The sequence below is a fragment of the Kryptolebias marmoratus genome, linkage group LG17 (genome assembly GCF_001649575.2).
Source record: "Kryptolebias marmoratus isolate JLee-2015 linkage group LG17, ASM164957v2, whole genome shotgun sequence".
Lineage (NCBI taxonomy): Eukaryota > Metazoa > Chordata > Actinopteri > Cyprinodontiformes > Rivulidae > Kryptolebias > Kryptolebias marmoratus.
Genome location: NC_051446.1, coordinates 25,338,463 through 25,353,539, shown reverse-complemented (window position 1 = coordinate 25,353,539; position 15,077 = coordinate 25,338,463). Strand labels below are relative to the sequence as shown.

General features: G+C 44.3%; 1 protein-coding gene across 6 annotated transcripts in view; it reads right to left on the bottom strand.

Annotated features, from left to right (window-relative positions):
* The window catches only part of zgc:114120 (uncharacterized protein LOC619267 homolog), a 97,912-nt gene that overhangs the window by 35,224 nt on the left and 47,611 nt on the right, over positions 1-15,077 (bottom strand). For 3 of the 6 annotated variants that reach the window (XM_037980672.1, XM_037980671.1, XM_037980673.1), the window contains exons 2-3: positions 10,670-10,977; positions 2,967-2,993 (exon numbers count right to left, since the gene is read on the bottom strand). In XM_037980672.1, coding sequence (XP_037836600.1) covers positions 2,967-2,993; positions 10,670-10,954 — 312 coding nt within the window. In that variant the 5' untranslated portion in view covers positions 10,955-10,977. Of the gene's footprint in view, positions 1-2,966; positions 2,994-8,101; positions 8,408-10,669; positions 10,978-15,077 lie in introns of those variants that run through there. The other 3 variants (XM_037980675.1, XM_037980676.1, XM_037980674.1) reach the window with 3 other exon arrangements.

The window sequence follows — 15,077 nt, the reverse complement described above, 5'->3', positions numbered from 1 at the left end:
TCGATCAGAGGTACGTTCAATAGTTCGATCAGAGGAACTTATGGAACCATTGATTGTACCTCTGATCGAAAAGTTCAATGGATCGATCAGAGGTACTTTCAAAAACCAACGTAGCTCCTTCAGACACCGGGCCACCTCAAAACCCCAACCAGCAGAGTCATTTCATCAATCCATATATTTAAGGTTTATCTTGTTTTGTTTTAGTTAAACAAACCTTTTAAACCACCAACAGATGCTCTGGTTGTGTTTTCACCACATGACTTTTCCTCACAGACTGAAAACTTTTTATATGTGCAAAAATGAAACTCTCATGCATGGATGGAGCCACAGCTGATAAGTGTAACTGATGGTGATTCCTGCTGAAGTTGGCAAGACGATTATTAAAGAACGCCAATTTCTGGCTTAATTCAGTCCGACTGTAAACAAAAACACCTGTTAGGATTATCTCTGAAAGCCGCAGAGAGGCTCGTTTTTTTAGGAACGGGGAAAAAAAAGCAGCAGCAGGTTACAACAGTTATGATACTTTTATTGTTAGCTTTAGATTTATTCTCTCTGCCTCCTCCTTTGACATTTTAATGTGAAATACAGCAAACATTTGTCGTCCCATTTAATCCTTTTTGGTGTTTTTTTTTTGTTCCGTCACAGAAAATCTTTCAGCAGGGCTCAGATCTGTGGTGTCAGCAGAAGCTCCACGCGGGGAGCCGTTCAGGTATCAAGTCATTTTATGGTTAAGATGCAGAGCGCCGCAGGAAGTGCTGAGGTCAGCAGGCGCTCTGCCACCTCCGACAGGTTACACCGTCACCTGGGTCAGAATTTATTCACCATACAGCAGGAACTAATTAGGAATTATAGCTTTTTGTAGGGGTAAGGGTATGCCTAAATCACTGTTTGGTACAACAAGAAAAAAGAATAAAAGCTAAAAGATGATACAGGCTTCAGTTTGTAACATTTAGACCAGAGTTACAGACAAAGCAACGAGTTTATATCAAACTAAAATAACTCTGTTTGCACATTTCCCAGTGCTGACTCATTAATCTCGCCTGTGTTTGCTGCCAGTCATTATGATGGTCAGGAATCAATGAGTTCACACGCTCAGAAACAGGAAGTGGTTAAAAATCCTGGACTCAGACCGTGTTTCTAACAGCGTGGGTTTGAGTTTGGCTTCGTGTCAACTCCTCCCGTCTCCCACGTTTTCCATCACTGACTAAACAGTGTAATTTGAGTCAGGATTACATTAACATTACCAGTGAGAATCAGAAGCCATGAATAACCTTCTCCCACTGACTGGCTCACATCTTTCACAGCTGTCTCCATTACTACACTCGGGGCTCCGCAGAGCTCGTCTTCAGCTAATCAAAACCCCGAGTGTAATTACCCCGAGGGCCGAGAGCGGGCAGACACATTTTCTGCAACATCACACCTAAAAAGTGCTAAAACCGTCTTTAAAATCCTGAGCCAACTGCACGGAGGAAACACGCAGCATCTGAAGAAACGAATCAGGACGCGTCGAGACTGAAGCGTCTTCGTCACGAGTCGCAGGAAAATAAAACTTAAATAAAAGCCTAGCAACCCTTGAATGCCTATCGCCCACCATGTTTCAGGCGACTACCACACCAAACTTGATCCCAGTGTTTATAAATGTGACCAAGCAGCAGCCATTTTTGCGTTTGCTAAGGCTGATTAGCTGCGGTGGCCATGTTGGATTGGACTGACGCCCACATCCAAGTTTCATTAAAGTCCATCCAGTGGTTTAATAAATATTTTGCTAACACACAGTCAATGTTAATGTCATAAGAATCAACAGACTTTCAGAAATTCAGCAGATTTTAGATTTTTTTTAGATAAATATAAAGATACTTCACATTTTTCCTTTAGTTCAATAAATACAAACATGCAACATTTTAATACCTAGATAATAAACATTTACTACCTAAATAATATCAATAAATACAACAGAAACTGTCAAATAATCCAAATTTTAAATGCAAAGCTTAACTATCCCGACTGACCTTGCGACCTTGACAAACAAAATGGCGGTTCGATTAAACAAAATGGTTTCTAAATCAAAGGGAGGGTAAAAAAAAGCTCTGTAACTTGGTGCTTTTTTAGATAAAATGTAAAACTTTCAGTTCGACCAGAAATTAGGAAAAGATTCACTTAGCAGGTCAGAACCTGGAGCTGGAATCTTACCAAAAACCTGGTTCTACGTTTACTTTTATTCATCATATTACTTTTAGTGAACATGGAAAATAGTTCAATGGTTCCCAAAGTTGGGGTCGGGACCCCAATGTGGGTCCCCCAACACCAAGCGGGGGACCTTAGATAATCTCCAGATATCAACCTACAATTAAAAAACTAGTTTTTATGACATATTTGCACCACAACTGTGACAGAGAATTGAAATACAAATCATAAATTGATAGGACTGTTTGTCATTATGCTTTTATTTAATAAGGTTATTACCTTTCTTGGATATTTAAACAGCCAACAGATGGGGTCACACTCCTTTGTCTCTATTAATTTATGGGTCGAAAGCTGAAAAGTTTGGGATCTAGTTGAAGCTCTGTACCCGTTCAGGTTGTAGGAAAATGACTTTATTTTACATCCTCCTGGCTTGGTTCTTTAATAAAGTCAAAACTATTTCCATCAGATTGATCTGAGACAGAAACCAGAGGAGTCGGGGGATTCTGAAAGCAGCTGCAGGCAGAACACGTCCAAATCACGGACAATTACCAAACTACTAAAAGGTAGGAGCTAAACTCTGACGGTGACTCATTTCCTCTCCTGCCTCCAATCATCCACCTTCGCTGATCGAGTTCTGTTTGAACGCTGCAGCACGCAATAAAAGAGTTAACAGAAAAGTGTGCGTCACTGGAGAAAAGGCAAGCAAGCATGCAAAGACACAAAGACATTATCCTATTAGAGACAAATCCACACAGAGGCACAAACACAACGCTGCCACTGACCTTGAAGCTCCAGTAGTTTGGTTGTTGCTAAGAGGAAAGGAAAACAAAGAGGAAAGGAGACAGAGGAGGGGACAAGGACGGGGTAAAGAGAGGACAAACAGGATTGAGTGTGAGACTTTTGTCCTCGCGATTAAAGCCGTAAAACACAGCACAACAAAAGTTTGAGGAAAAGAACAACGAGCTTTGGTGAGAAGACGTGTTGCTCAGTTTCCATGTGAAGAAACGAAGGTGATACAGAAACATACAGACTCGGGTCGTCTCCACGTCAGAAACATTTTGTGTCGTGTTCTCAGCAGCTGGAATCAACATCTGGGCTGTTAGTGAAAGAAAACAGCAGGACCTTCACATGAAAACTGAATTATTTTCAGGTTTTAAACCTTCGTGAACAGCCATCGATCAGAATCTATGGTTTCCATGACAACACGTCGCTCACTCTCCATCATCTAAACTTTTCTTTTCTAATCACAGAAAGTTGGTAAAGATCCCGGGAGCTCAACCAAGTTCAACACAACCGTCCCTCAAAGGAATGCCTGTCGCCCGCCACACGGCACGCCAAGGTTTGAAAAGATGTCGGAGAATCTGCTGGCACTCAAACTCTCAGCTACTACCACACCAAACTTCAGCAACATACTGATAAATATGACCGAATTTCAGCCATCTTGTGTTTTCTAATTTGGCTGTGGCGGCCATCTTGAATTGGGTTGACTCCAAAAGTTATCCAGTTGTAGGTTTCATTAAAATCTGTCCACAAGTAGGCGATGCATATTTTGCTAACAGATGCCGACAGTTAATATTAAAGTTTTAAAGACAAATCGGACGCAGTCTGTCCTCAAAGTAGGTGTTAGGGATGACTCTCAGCTACTACCACAGATACACATTTCTGTCCAGTCTCTGTGAACCTGACAGCCATTTTTGGTTTTCTATCTTCTATAATTGTACGTTTATTGACAAAAGAGAATTTTATTTTCCAACTTTAAGACCTACAATAGTTAATTAGATGTTTGAGTTCATAGACGAAGTACCTACAGAGACTCAGATTTATTTTTTGTTTCATTACTTCTCATGAAAGTTTGCTTTTAATAGCAAACCAGAAAAGACTGACATAGTTTTCTTATGTCCAATACACAGTGAACGCAGCGCGACCTGTGACCCGCTGTAAATCTGAACATCTAAAAGAATTGTTTTTAAATCTAGAAGTCACAAAACTAAAAGCTGTGGTTGAACTGGTGATGAATTCAGATACTCAAACATTTTAACTTTCCAAAAATTAAAGCTGACGTAAACCAACCCATAAATAATTGTTTTTTTTGTACTGGCGGGGTGAGAAAATGACGTGTTAATTATCGTGATGATAGCTGGATTAACTTGGGGTGTCCTCCATTGCCATCGTAATTGATTTTTAATTGAATATAATTGCTTCTCAGCAGCTAATCAAACGTTTAAAGTGAGTTCACACAATTTTCAGCGACGCAGCTCCTAACACCAGCCCCGTGGCCTCCGCCTGGCATGGATTAAAGAAAAACTGTAGATTAAAAAGCTGCCATTTCCAGCTCTGCTCGACAGTCTGATTCTTTTAGATTAACCTGAGCCGTTAAGTGCCAGGATGTGTTTCAGTCTTTTAATTTCAGTCAGAAAAATGTTCATTTAGGACTGAAGGAAGTGGTGAAAGCACGAATACGTCTCATATCAGGAACTTAATAACTTTAAATCATTTCTCTTTAAATAAACTAAAAGCTCAGCAAAGAAAAAACATTTTAATTTATTCTTATTAAACAAAATGTTTTTGTAGATTTTCACTTGAAACTAAAAACAAATCCTAAACCCTGACTTGGTGCAACATTTGACTAAACTGCTGCTAAAAACAGTAAAAAGTGACCTGATGATCAGTTTTATCTGATGAGCTGATCATCAGAGGAACCACCTCGAGAGAAGCTGCAGGTTCTGCTGCTCTGGAGCTCCAGGTGTGAGTTAACACAACGCCAGGGCGGGAAGACATCAGCAATGACCTCAGAGGAGCAGCTACTGCTGCCCATTAAATCTGGGAAGGGTCAAAGGTCATTTAGAGTCCATCGTTCTACAGAGAGGAAGATTATTCACAAGAGGAAACATTTAGGATCAGCTGCTGATCTTCACCCTGAAGGTCAGACCGTGCAGTGAGCTCCATCTCAGACTCTACAGGCCTCAGTCAGCAGGTTAAAGGTCAAAGGTTAAAGCCTCTTCTCTCTAAAAACAACATGGCAGCTCGACTTGAAGGAACCAGAAGACTTCTGGAGCAGAACCAGACCAGAGGACAGATGTTTACCCAGAATGCACTGCAGCTGTCAGCACGGTGGTGGGCGGCTGATGGTTTGGGCTGATTCTGGAGTCAGATGTGACAAACAGGACAATGATCCCAAACACCGCAGAACGGTCCAGAACCAGAACCTCAGAGAGCTGAAGCAACACTGGAAAGAAGAGTGGGCCACAACTCCTCCACAACCAGGAACCCACTGAGAGTTCTGCTGCTGGAGGAGGTTCTGCTGGGTCAGGATCTGGAGGAACCACCTGAACACAGACTCAGATCTCCAGGATCATAGCTCCCTTCAGGTTTCACAGGAAAAACATCTGAAATCCTCCACCGGTGCTGGATAATTACAGGACCTGAATTCACCACACTCTCCACGACTTCAACACTTCTGTGGAAACCAATAAGGAAAAAAAATCATACGCCTCTCGTAGTTATTCTCAGTTTAATTACCTCCAAGTGCTTCCACACACACCTACAGCAGATTGTGTTACACATCCTCAAGCTTCATTCTCACCCTTAGATCTTAGAAACACAAGTCTGCGAATCTACAAAAAACTACCAAGAATGTGAACAGAACTCTAAACAGAACTGAACCATATTTCTGCAGACCGTCAATCAGACAAAACTACTGAATGATCCTTTAACTCTGACTGCCGACTTCACTGTGTACACATTCAGAAGACTAAAAACATCATTTTAATTTCAGTTTGGAGCAAAGTTAGAGTAAATTCCTTCATGCTGTGAGCTTTAACCCCATTTCCTCAGTAATTGCATGAAATTTCTGAGTGTAAATTAATTTCTGTTGGAGCAGCTGTTCTGAGAGCAGCGAGGATCTGCAGGATGTTCTGTTTTCTCTGCTGGAACTTCAGCTGACGTTCTGCTCAGCGTGGAGTCAGGGAAGGAAGCAGGACAGAGCTGAAGGCTGCTGTGACCCAGATTGGTTTTTGTTGAGTGGAGCTTTCAGGCCCAGAAACCCGAACAGTCAAACCTGATCCGATGCGGCCCGGTCTAATAAAACCAATTTGATCAAATATTTACAGTCTGTCTTGAGCTAAAAGCGTTCTCATGTGGTTAAACTTTTATAAGCACGAACAGCTGAACATCTAGAGACCTCAGGAATCTTCTGAGTCTCTCTCTGCAGTTTTTAGTTTGAATCACACAACCACTAATGACTCAGCAATATTTGACTGAGGTTTGTTTTGGTTTCTGAAGATCTACAGCAGGGGCGTCCAATCCTGGTCCTGGAGGGCCACCCTCCTGCAGGTTTTAGATGTTTCTCTGCTCTTCAGCAGGTCTTCAAGCTCTGCAGAAGCCTGTTGATCACTCAGTCACTCAAATCAGGCGTGTCAAATTAGAGAAACACCTAAAACCTGCAGGATGGAGGCCCTCCAGGACCAGGATTGGACACCCCCTGATCTACAGGATCAGAACAATCTCTTCTACAAAATTAACCATTTGGCCTCAATCCTACAGGTTACGTCCAGAGGAAACCAGGCCCAAACACCGTCCCCACAGTGAAGCACAGTGGTGACACCATCATGCTGTGGGGGCATTTTTCAGCAGCAAGGTTGAAAAAAGTCAAATACAAAATTAGAGACATGGCACTGATCCAAAACACAGAGAGGAGAGAAGTGGGTTAGGGACATCTCTGAGTGGACCTGAAACCGGTTCCACTGACGGTCCTCATCCAAAGAAGAAAATCCTCCAATCAGAGAGCATCAAACCCAAAACCACTCAGCTGCTGCCAGAGGTGCTTCAACCCGGCACCCGGAGCCGAGGGTTCAGATCGCTGCTGAAGACCGAGGAGGAGGAGAAAGGTCGTGAAACACCTGAGCTGTAGTCCACCATCGTTTACCTGATTTTCCTCCTTGCTGATATTAAAGCAAACGTTATCTACAAGTCTGTGCTTTAAAACTGATCAGTTCAGGAACGTATCGACAAATTAATAGTCTTAAATGACTCGGATCTGTGTCAGAGATTAAACTGAAAGAAGGGACTGAATATTTATGCAAATATGATACTTCAGGAATTTAAAAATATATATTTACAATGTGTTGAGGTACAGAGTGTATTAACAGGATATTAATAATACTGCCTGACCTGTCTGTGTGTGACAGGCAGAAAAAGATAAAATGCTTTTAATTATAGACAAAAAGAATCAGCCCTGAAAACTCCCCAATTTCATTGCGAGTTTGATTTGAAGCTCATTCTGGCTTGTTTCTCAGTAACCTGCAGCTGGTTTCATCCTCTCAGCTCTGAAGCAGTTCCACTCTGTTGCTTCATAATTACAAGCTGACAACTGGGGAGGAAAAAAAGGCTTTAATATTATCAGACTTCTTCCAGGTTCTTGACTCAATTATTACAGCAGAAACAAACAGCTGATAATTGTGAAGTCGAGCATCATCCTAAATATATTTCACTGCTCGCTCTGTTCATTCACCTTTAATTAGAACCATCGGATCGTTAAATGCGCCGACAGACAGATGTTTTAGGAACGGTCTCGTTGAATGCAAACAGACCCCACCCCCGAGGACTCTGACTCAGATGTTACCGCCTGCAGGATCCCGGAGCGAACGCAGAGACGGGACTCCTGGAGGTGAAGGAGGAGCAGAGAGACCTGGATGCCTGACCTGCATGCAGAGGAGCCATCTTTGTGCCATTCAAACACATGTGATCAGTGTGTTCCCTCACAAATCGCTGCGGCAGCTCTGACACACCTGACCCTCACCTGCCTGCGTGGAGCCAAACCGACCCCTCCCCTGGAAAAAAGGCACCCGTCCCTTCAGCTCACATACGACAGGTAAACCCTCAGGAGCTGAGGAAGGAAAGATGGAGTTAAGAGTTTTACCGTTTCCACTTAATGCCGGAGCATCTTCACGCTCCACATGCCTCCCTCGTCTTCCTCCCCTCTCTCCATTTTATTTGCCTCCTTCCCTCTGCGGCTCGGTGGATTTCCTGTGCCCGGAGGATCAGGCAGAGGATGATTCCTGTAGTAGCGCCTGAGAGGGACCGAGCACGTCCTCCCGCCCCTCTTCCTCCTCCTCCTCCTCCTCCTGTCTGTCACTCTCCCACCATTCCTAACAGGAGCGATGAAGAAGCCGTTCCTCCTTCCTCCTCTCCCCCGCTGCCGTTTCCTCACACTCGGTACAGCGTGTTCACTGCCAGCCACATGATATCACCAGCTTTCCTTATAAGGGGAGCAGCGGGTTGCCATGACGACAGCAGACTCCACCTGTTTCTCCACCTTTTTCCTCCGTCAGGAGACGGAGCGCTCGGATGGAACCGGAGTGGGCGGAGAGGAAGAGGAAGCAGACGGAAAAACGCCAACTTAAAGATAAAGTTCAACATTTTATTAAAAAATAAATAAATAAAGAGACATCCCAGAATGACAGGCCGGTCCTTGAAGGAATGCATATCGCCCGCCGCCGTTCGTGCCAGAGTTTAACACTAAAATCATCAGATATTGTGACGCGCCGCGCTCAGCTGCTGTTAGCTCTGAGCCATTTATGTTTGCTACTGTTGACTAGCTGTGGCAGCCATCTTGAATTGGATCAGCTGGTACATCCAATAATTATTCACTGAAAGCTTCATTTAAATCCATCCAATGGTTTATGAGATATTTTCCTAACAGACGCAGTCGACTCTTAATAATTACTGACTAAACCTTTTATCAGGATGACTCTCAGCTACTACCAGCCGAACTCCAGCACAGTGTCTGTAAAACACCCGTTAACAGATCTTTGTGGCGGCCATCTTTAATTGGATTGACTCTACATCCAGTAATCATTAAAATCTGTCCAGTAGTTCAGATATTTTGCTGACAGACGCGTGCTCAAACACGCTGTAACTAACTTTCATATTTCGCTCAAACTGCTCAATAATCCCGTTTTCAGCGCCACCGTCTGTAACTTGAACCTGAACTAAGAGGCTCGTTGTGGCTGCCATTAAAAAAACTGTTCAGTTCTGCAGAACTAAAACAGGAGAAATTAAAGGTAATTAATGTTTGTGGACATATTTAATGCGTTGATGTGAGCTCAGCCAGCCACATTCTGTCTCTGTGGAGGAAACGGGATAAATTCCTGGATCGATGAGGAAAAACTCCTGAACACAAAGAGGGAAAAAGCTGAATGAAGCGGTTCTGATCGATGAGACGAATCTGAAGCGGGAAAAAGGTGGAGGTGACGGAGCAGAACATTTCATTTCACACCGAGATCTTCATGAAAACATGAATAAAGACGGGGAGGAGGGGGGGGGCAACAGGTCAGAGAGATGTTCGAGTCTCCGAGGGGAACCAGGAAGTACTCAGAGTTCATCCCTCCTGAGGCTCTGAGGAGGAGGAGGAGGAGGAGGAGGAGGAGGAGGAGGAGCTGCAGCCGGTGGGGGATTTAACTTCAGAATTAATTATTTAAAAATGTTCAACAAGACCGGAGAGCGCTGAAACAAACATGATTAACTTTGTGTATCGATTCGTTCTTATTTGTTATAGAAATGTTGCTTCATGTAATACAGTTTCATCTGACGGGGAACACAGAACCTGAGCAGAATAAGGAACAGGAACGCATCGATACCAGCCGGTACTTACAGGAGAGTCCTGGGTACTCACAGGATACTTACTGGGTACTTACTGGGTACTTACTGGATACTCATAGGATACTTACTGGGTACTTACTGGGTACTTACTGGATACTTACTGGGTACTCATAGGATACTTACTGGGTACTTACTGGGTACTTACTGGATACTTACTGGGTACTCATAGGATACTTACTGGGTACTTACAGGATACTTACTGGGTACCCACAGGATACTTACTGGGTACGTCCCAGGTGTACGTCTCAAGTGCTTACCAGGTACTCACTGGGTACTTACAGATCACATTCCGGATACTTACAGGGTACTATGCCACTATGGCTGGTGGACAAAATTTTTAATTTCCACCCCTGAGTAAAATCCTCATTTGGTAAAAGGCGGTGGTAAATAAAATATACTAAGAATGATGAGTAATACCAGCTAAAAGCTCAAACTTTCCATTTCATCTGCCACTTTATCTTATTTCCAGTTTGTAGTTTAACTGATGCATTAAACCGTCTTACTTTTCCCAGTAAATCAAAAAGAAAACCTCAGTTTTGTAGATTTTCTGATCTAAATAATAAGCTGTTTGAGCAGCTGTCATGAAAACCTGGAAATCGGATTATTTCTCTTCAAGTTCAACCTTGAAGGAGTCTGTGTTACTATAATGGGCTCAAATTGGAGAAATAATTAGACTGAAAGCAAGTTGACCCCTTCTTAAATTAACATCATTAACGTGGCTTTCTGTTAATATTTATAACTCAGTGAAACCTCTAATTTCAGTTTGATCATTCTCAGTATTCGTGTCATTGACTGCATCGAAGGAGCTGCTGGAGCGGTCAGGTACCTGTCGCCCGGCTGCAGCGGAGCCCTGAGACATGCTGCCGGGACTGTTGGAGTATTTGTTCTTCTGCAGGTCCATCAGGGCGTCCCGCTGCCGCTCGATGTCCGCCTTGTGGATGCTGTTCAGGGCCTCCAGGCTTTTAGCGGCCACAGAGTTGTGCCGCCGGTCCAGCGAGGACGACATGAAGCCGCCGTTGCTGTTGTCCTGGAAGCGCCGCGCCCCGCGGCCGCCGCCGGCAGCCAGGGTGTGGAAATCCCGCGGGAACTCGGCATCACCGGCAGAGATCATGGGATCCTTTCTCTTCTCTCGACCTGCAGACGGAGGAAGACAGGAAGTGAAAACGTGAAAACTGAAAATGTTACAGAACATCCAACCATAAACGTGAGCTGCAGAGAAAGCTTTAAACAAAATGAGGTTTTTAAATTTATAGAACTGAGTTTTTGATCAGTTAGTCTCCAAATTCTGTAAAGAGTCAGGTCAACCCCCAAGTCCACCCCCTGCAGCTTTAGAGTTTTACGGATCAGGACAGGGTCCAGGTTCTACAATGATCCAAATCTGACCTCAAGTGAACAAAAACAACAGATTCCACTGAGTCATTATTTACTAAACAATAACTGGGTCCAGATCCTGACCCAACAGAACCTCCTCCAGCAGCAGAACTCTCAGTGGGCTCCAGGTTGTGGAGGAGTTGTGGCCCACTCTTCTTTCCAGCGTTGCTTCAGNCTCATTGGTTCCTGTTTGTCTCTCTCATGGTTGTGGAGGAGTTGTGGCCCACTCTTCTTTCCAGCGTTGCTTTAGCTCATTGGTTTCTGCTCAGCTCTCTGAGGTTCTGGTTCTGGTCCGTTCTGTTTGTCAGACAGATGGCCTCACATCTGACTCCAGAATCAGCCCAAACCATCAGCCGCCCACCACCGTGCTGACAGCTGCAGTGCATTCTGGGTAAACATCTGTCCTCTGGTCCGGTTCTGGTCCAGAAGTCTTCTGGTTCCTTCAAGTCGAGCTGCCATGTTGTTTTTAGAGAGAAGAAGCTTTAACCTTTGACCTTTAACCTGCTGACTGAGGCCTGTAGAGTCTGAGATGGAGCTCATTGCACGGTCTGACCTTCAGGGTGAAGATCAGCAGCTGATCCTAAATGTCCCCTCTTGTGAATAATCTTCCTCTCTGTAGAACAATGGACTCTAAATGACCTTTGACCCCTTTGCCCAGATAGATGGGCAGCAGCAGCTGTTTCTCTGAGGTCATTGCTGATGTTTTTCCGCCCTGGCGTTGTATTAACTCACACCTGCAGCTCCAGAGCAGCAGAACCTGCAGCTTCTCTCGAAGTGGTTCCTCTGATCATCAGCTGCTGATCATCAGCAGCTCCTGATCCTGAAGCAGTTTTTCTCTCCCAGATTTAACTTTTTGTTGAATAAATAACAACTCTGTGGAATCTGTTTGTTTTAGTGGTTTCTAAGTCAGTAAGTCAGAGACCAATTTCAGCCTAAAACATAGCTGCTTTATGATGAGCACATTTATATTTAAAATACTGAAACCATAATCCGTCAACGGTAAAAGCCTTGTGGTTTCAGTCCACAGGATAAAAAAGCAGATGTGTAACGGAGCTTTAAGTTGCTCTGACTTGATTGTTACCAAAATCAGTGAGCAGCTCGCAGCACAAACTAAACATTATTGTCAATAGATTAGCCCCGAGGCGCGTCACATGAGCTGCAGAGCGTTAATGATCCAACACTTCTGTCCTGGAGGAAGTCTGAGGAACAGAAAGAAACATCTGCAAGGAGCCGTTTCCTGTCTTCTGTTGGGCTAAACAAACGCGTGAGGAACTAAAAACCACAGAGCACACCTCTGACAGCACCCCCCCCACAGATGGGGGAACATCTGTCTGTTCCAACAACTGCATCTGTCCTGGGAACCCCGAGGCAAGACAAAACAGCCGTGAAGGAAAATCTCATTTTATTTGAGAGCAGAACCGTCTCAGATGTGCGACAGGGTCGGTGAAGGAAAAGTGACATAAATGGAAATGATGCATGCGTCTCTGGGGTCGGGGTGGGGGGCGGTTTACTGCCCTCTTGTGACCAATGAGACAAAAAGCAGCGCCGCTCTGCAGAAGGTGATCAGTCACAGTAAGTGTGCAGCTCCACTTTGACTTTCATTTAATAAAAAAGACAAAAGAGAAAAATCCTGGTGTGGACTGTGACAAGCAGGACTCAGAATTTATACAAAAGACTGAGATAAATTAAATTAATAAATTAATATAAAACACATTTCCATGCTTGTGAAAAGTTTGGTAGTTGTGTCATTAGACCGTCGAAAGACTGAGTCACTGAAACGGATTTATCAGCTGCGTCCATTTTCTGTTTATCTGTGGTCAGGTTCAAAGGTCACAGCTCCCTCCAGCTCCTCCTGGGGGATCCTAAGGTGATCCCAGACCAGAGAGGGTCTCCTGATAGTGGGACATGCCCAGATAAAGACATCATAATCAGAACCACCTCAGCTGACTCGTCCTGATGAGGAGGAGCAGCAGCTCTACTCTGAGCTCCTCATCCAGCCGCCCTGCAGAGGAAGATCGGTTCAGCCGCTTGGATCCAGGCTCTCGTTCTTTTGGTCATGATTTAAACCTCACCACCACAGACAGACTGGAGCAACACCATCAATACTGACCACAAAGACCTGATCCATTGATCCATCTCCGCTCCATCCTGCCATCACTCACAGGACTCCCAGATACTGAAACTCCTCCGTCTGAGGCAAACCCTCAGCCCGGACCAGGAGGCAACACTCCACCTGTCTCCAGCCTCAGACTTGGAGGACGGGACTCTGAGGTTCCCGTCCCCCTCTCTACGACCTTGAGGTCCTGTCCATGAACACCACAGGCAGGACTGGAGACAGCCCTGGTTGAGACAAACACACAGGGAACGAGCTCAAACTTTGCCGACAACGTAGACACAGCTTTTACTTTGGTTACAAATGGCGTCTCTCGACAAAACTGACATCACAGCGGCGGTCGTGCAGGTGGGTGGGGTCTACGGTTTGCTGTGCACATCTTAATTTCTGCAACTTAATGAGTTGTAAAGAAGAAGAGCAGCAGTTTCTACAGACATCCATACAACTGAACAAAAGCCAAGATCAAATCATTGCACATATTTTATAAAAGAATCTACTTCCTGTCCATGACTGTTTCCTCAGCAGTGTTTAACAGGAAGTGACGTATAAACGGTATAATTCGCACCAGTGTTCATTTTAACATCAAACTTTTTAGTCTTTTGATGAAAATGTATTTTAGTTTTAATGGTATTTCAGTAATCAGCAGTCATTTTAATGTTAAAGCCAGCCTCTGGAAGGGCACTTTGCTTCCAGTTTTATTGACTAAATCTCATTTCTAGCATCAGAGGGTTCTGTTTTTAGCTCGGGATCTAACGTTCACCTTCGCTGTGATTCCAGGATAAACTTTTCCTCACGTTCATCTTTTTCCGACTCGGCTCACACAGCTTCTCGTTTTTCTTTGTATCAAATGTAAAACGTGTCCGTATGTCTCCTCTCGTCTTGTTAACATTTCGTTCGTTTTAATGTCAGAGCGACAGACGCTGGTTGTAGCGTCTTTCCCGGGCATTGATCAAACGAGCCGTCTGCTCTGATCGGTTCTGATTGGACATCTTCCCGACTCGACTCGCATTTCTACAAAAATAAATCAGACATGATTGGAGCCGTCAGACTGCCAGGTTTTTGTTTCACTTTTACGAAAATGTCAGTAAGTTTTGTCATACTTCCAGTCTCTGTGCAGAGGGTTCAGTTTTGCTGTCGTCTGACATAAAACAGAAATATTTTGTCAAAGAAACGAACCCGGAGCCGAACGTGTTGCAGACAGAACTGCCCTCTGAACATCATTATGTTACTCCAACTTAAAGAGAAAAGTATCTTTACCATGTTTAGTACAACACCATGACGGCCTTAAACCTGCAGACTCTGCCTGACGACAGCAGGGTCGGTAAACAGACGGGAGCAGAGCAGCATGCCGGTGTGTCGCCATGGCGGAGGAAGAAAAGGAGGTTATAAAACAGAGGGGGACTGCAGAGACGGAGGCCTTGTCACGATAATTTATGTGAAGCCTTGAGCAAACTCCTTCAGTGAGTGTGAGAACGCGCGTGTGTGTGTGTGTGTGTGTGTGTGTGAAGTAAAGCCATGTTATAGTCTGAAAATGTTCTGAAGAAATTTGCTGCTCAGATTGTCCTGAAAAAGTCGTTTATAAAAGTGACCTGTTAAAAATCTAAATGATGTTTCTGCTGTGAAGTCTGAGCTGTAGAGCTCCAAACAGGACCAGGTTTAGAGCTCCTAACGGGACCGGGTTTAAGAGCTCCTAACGGGACCGGGTTTAGAGCTCCAACAGGACCGGGTTTAGAGCTCCAACAGGACCGGG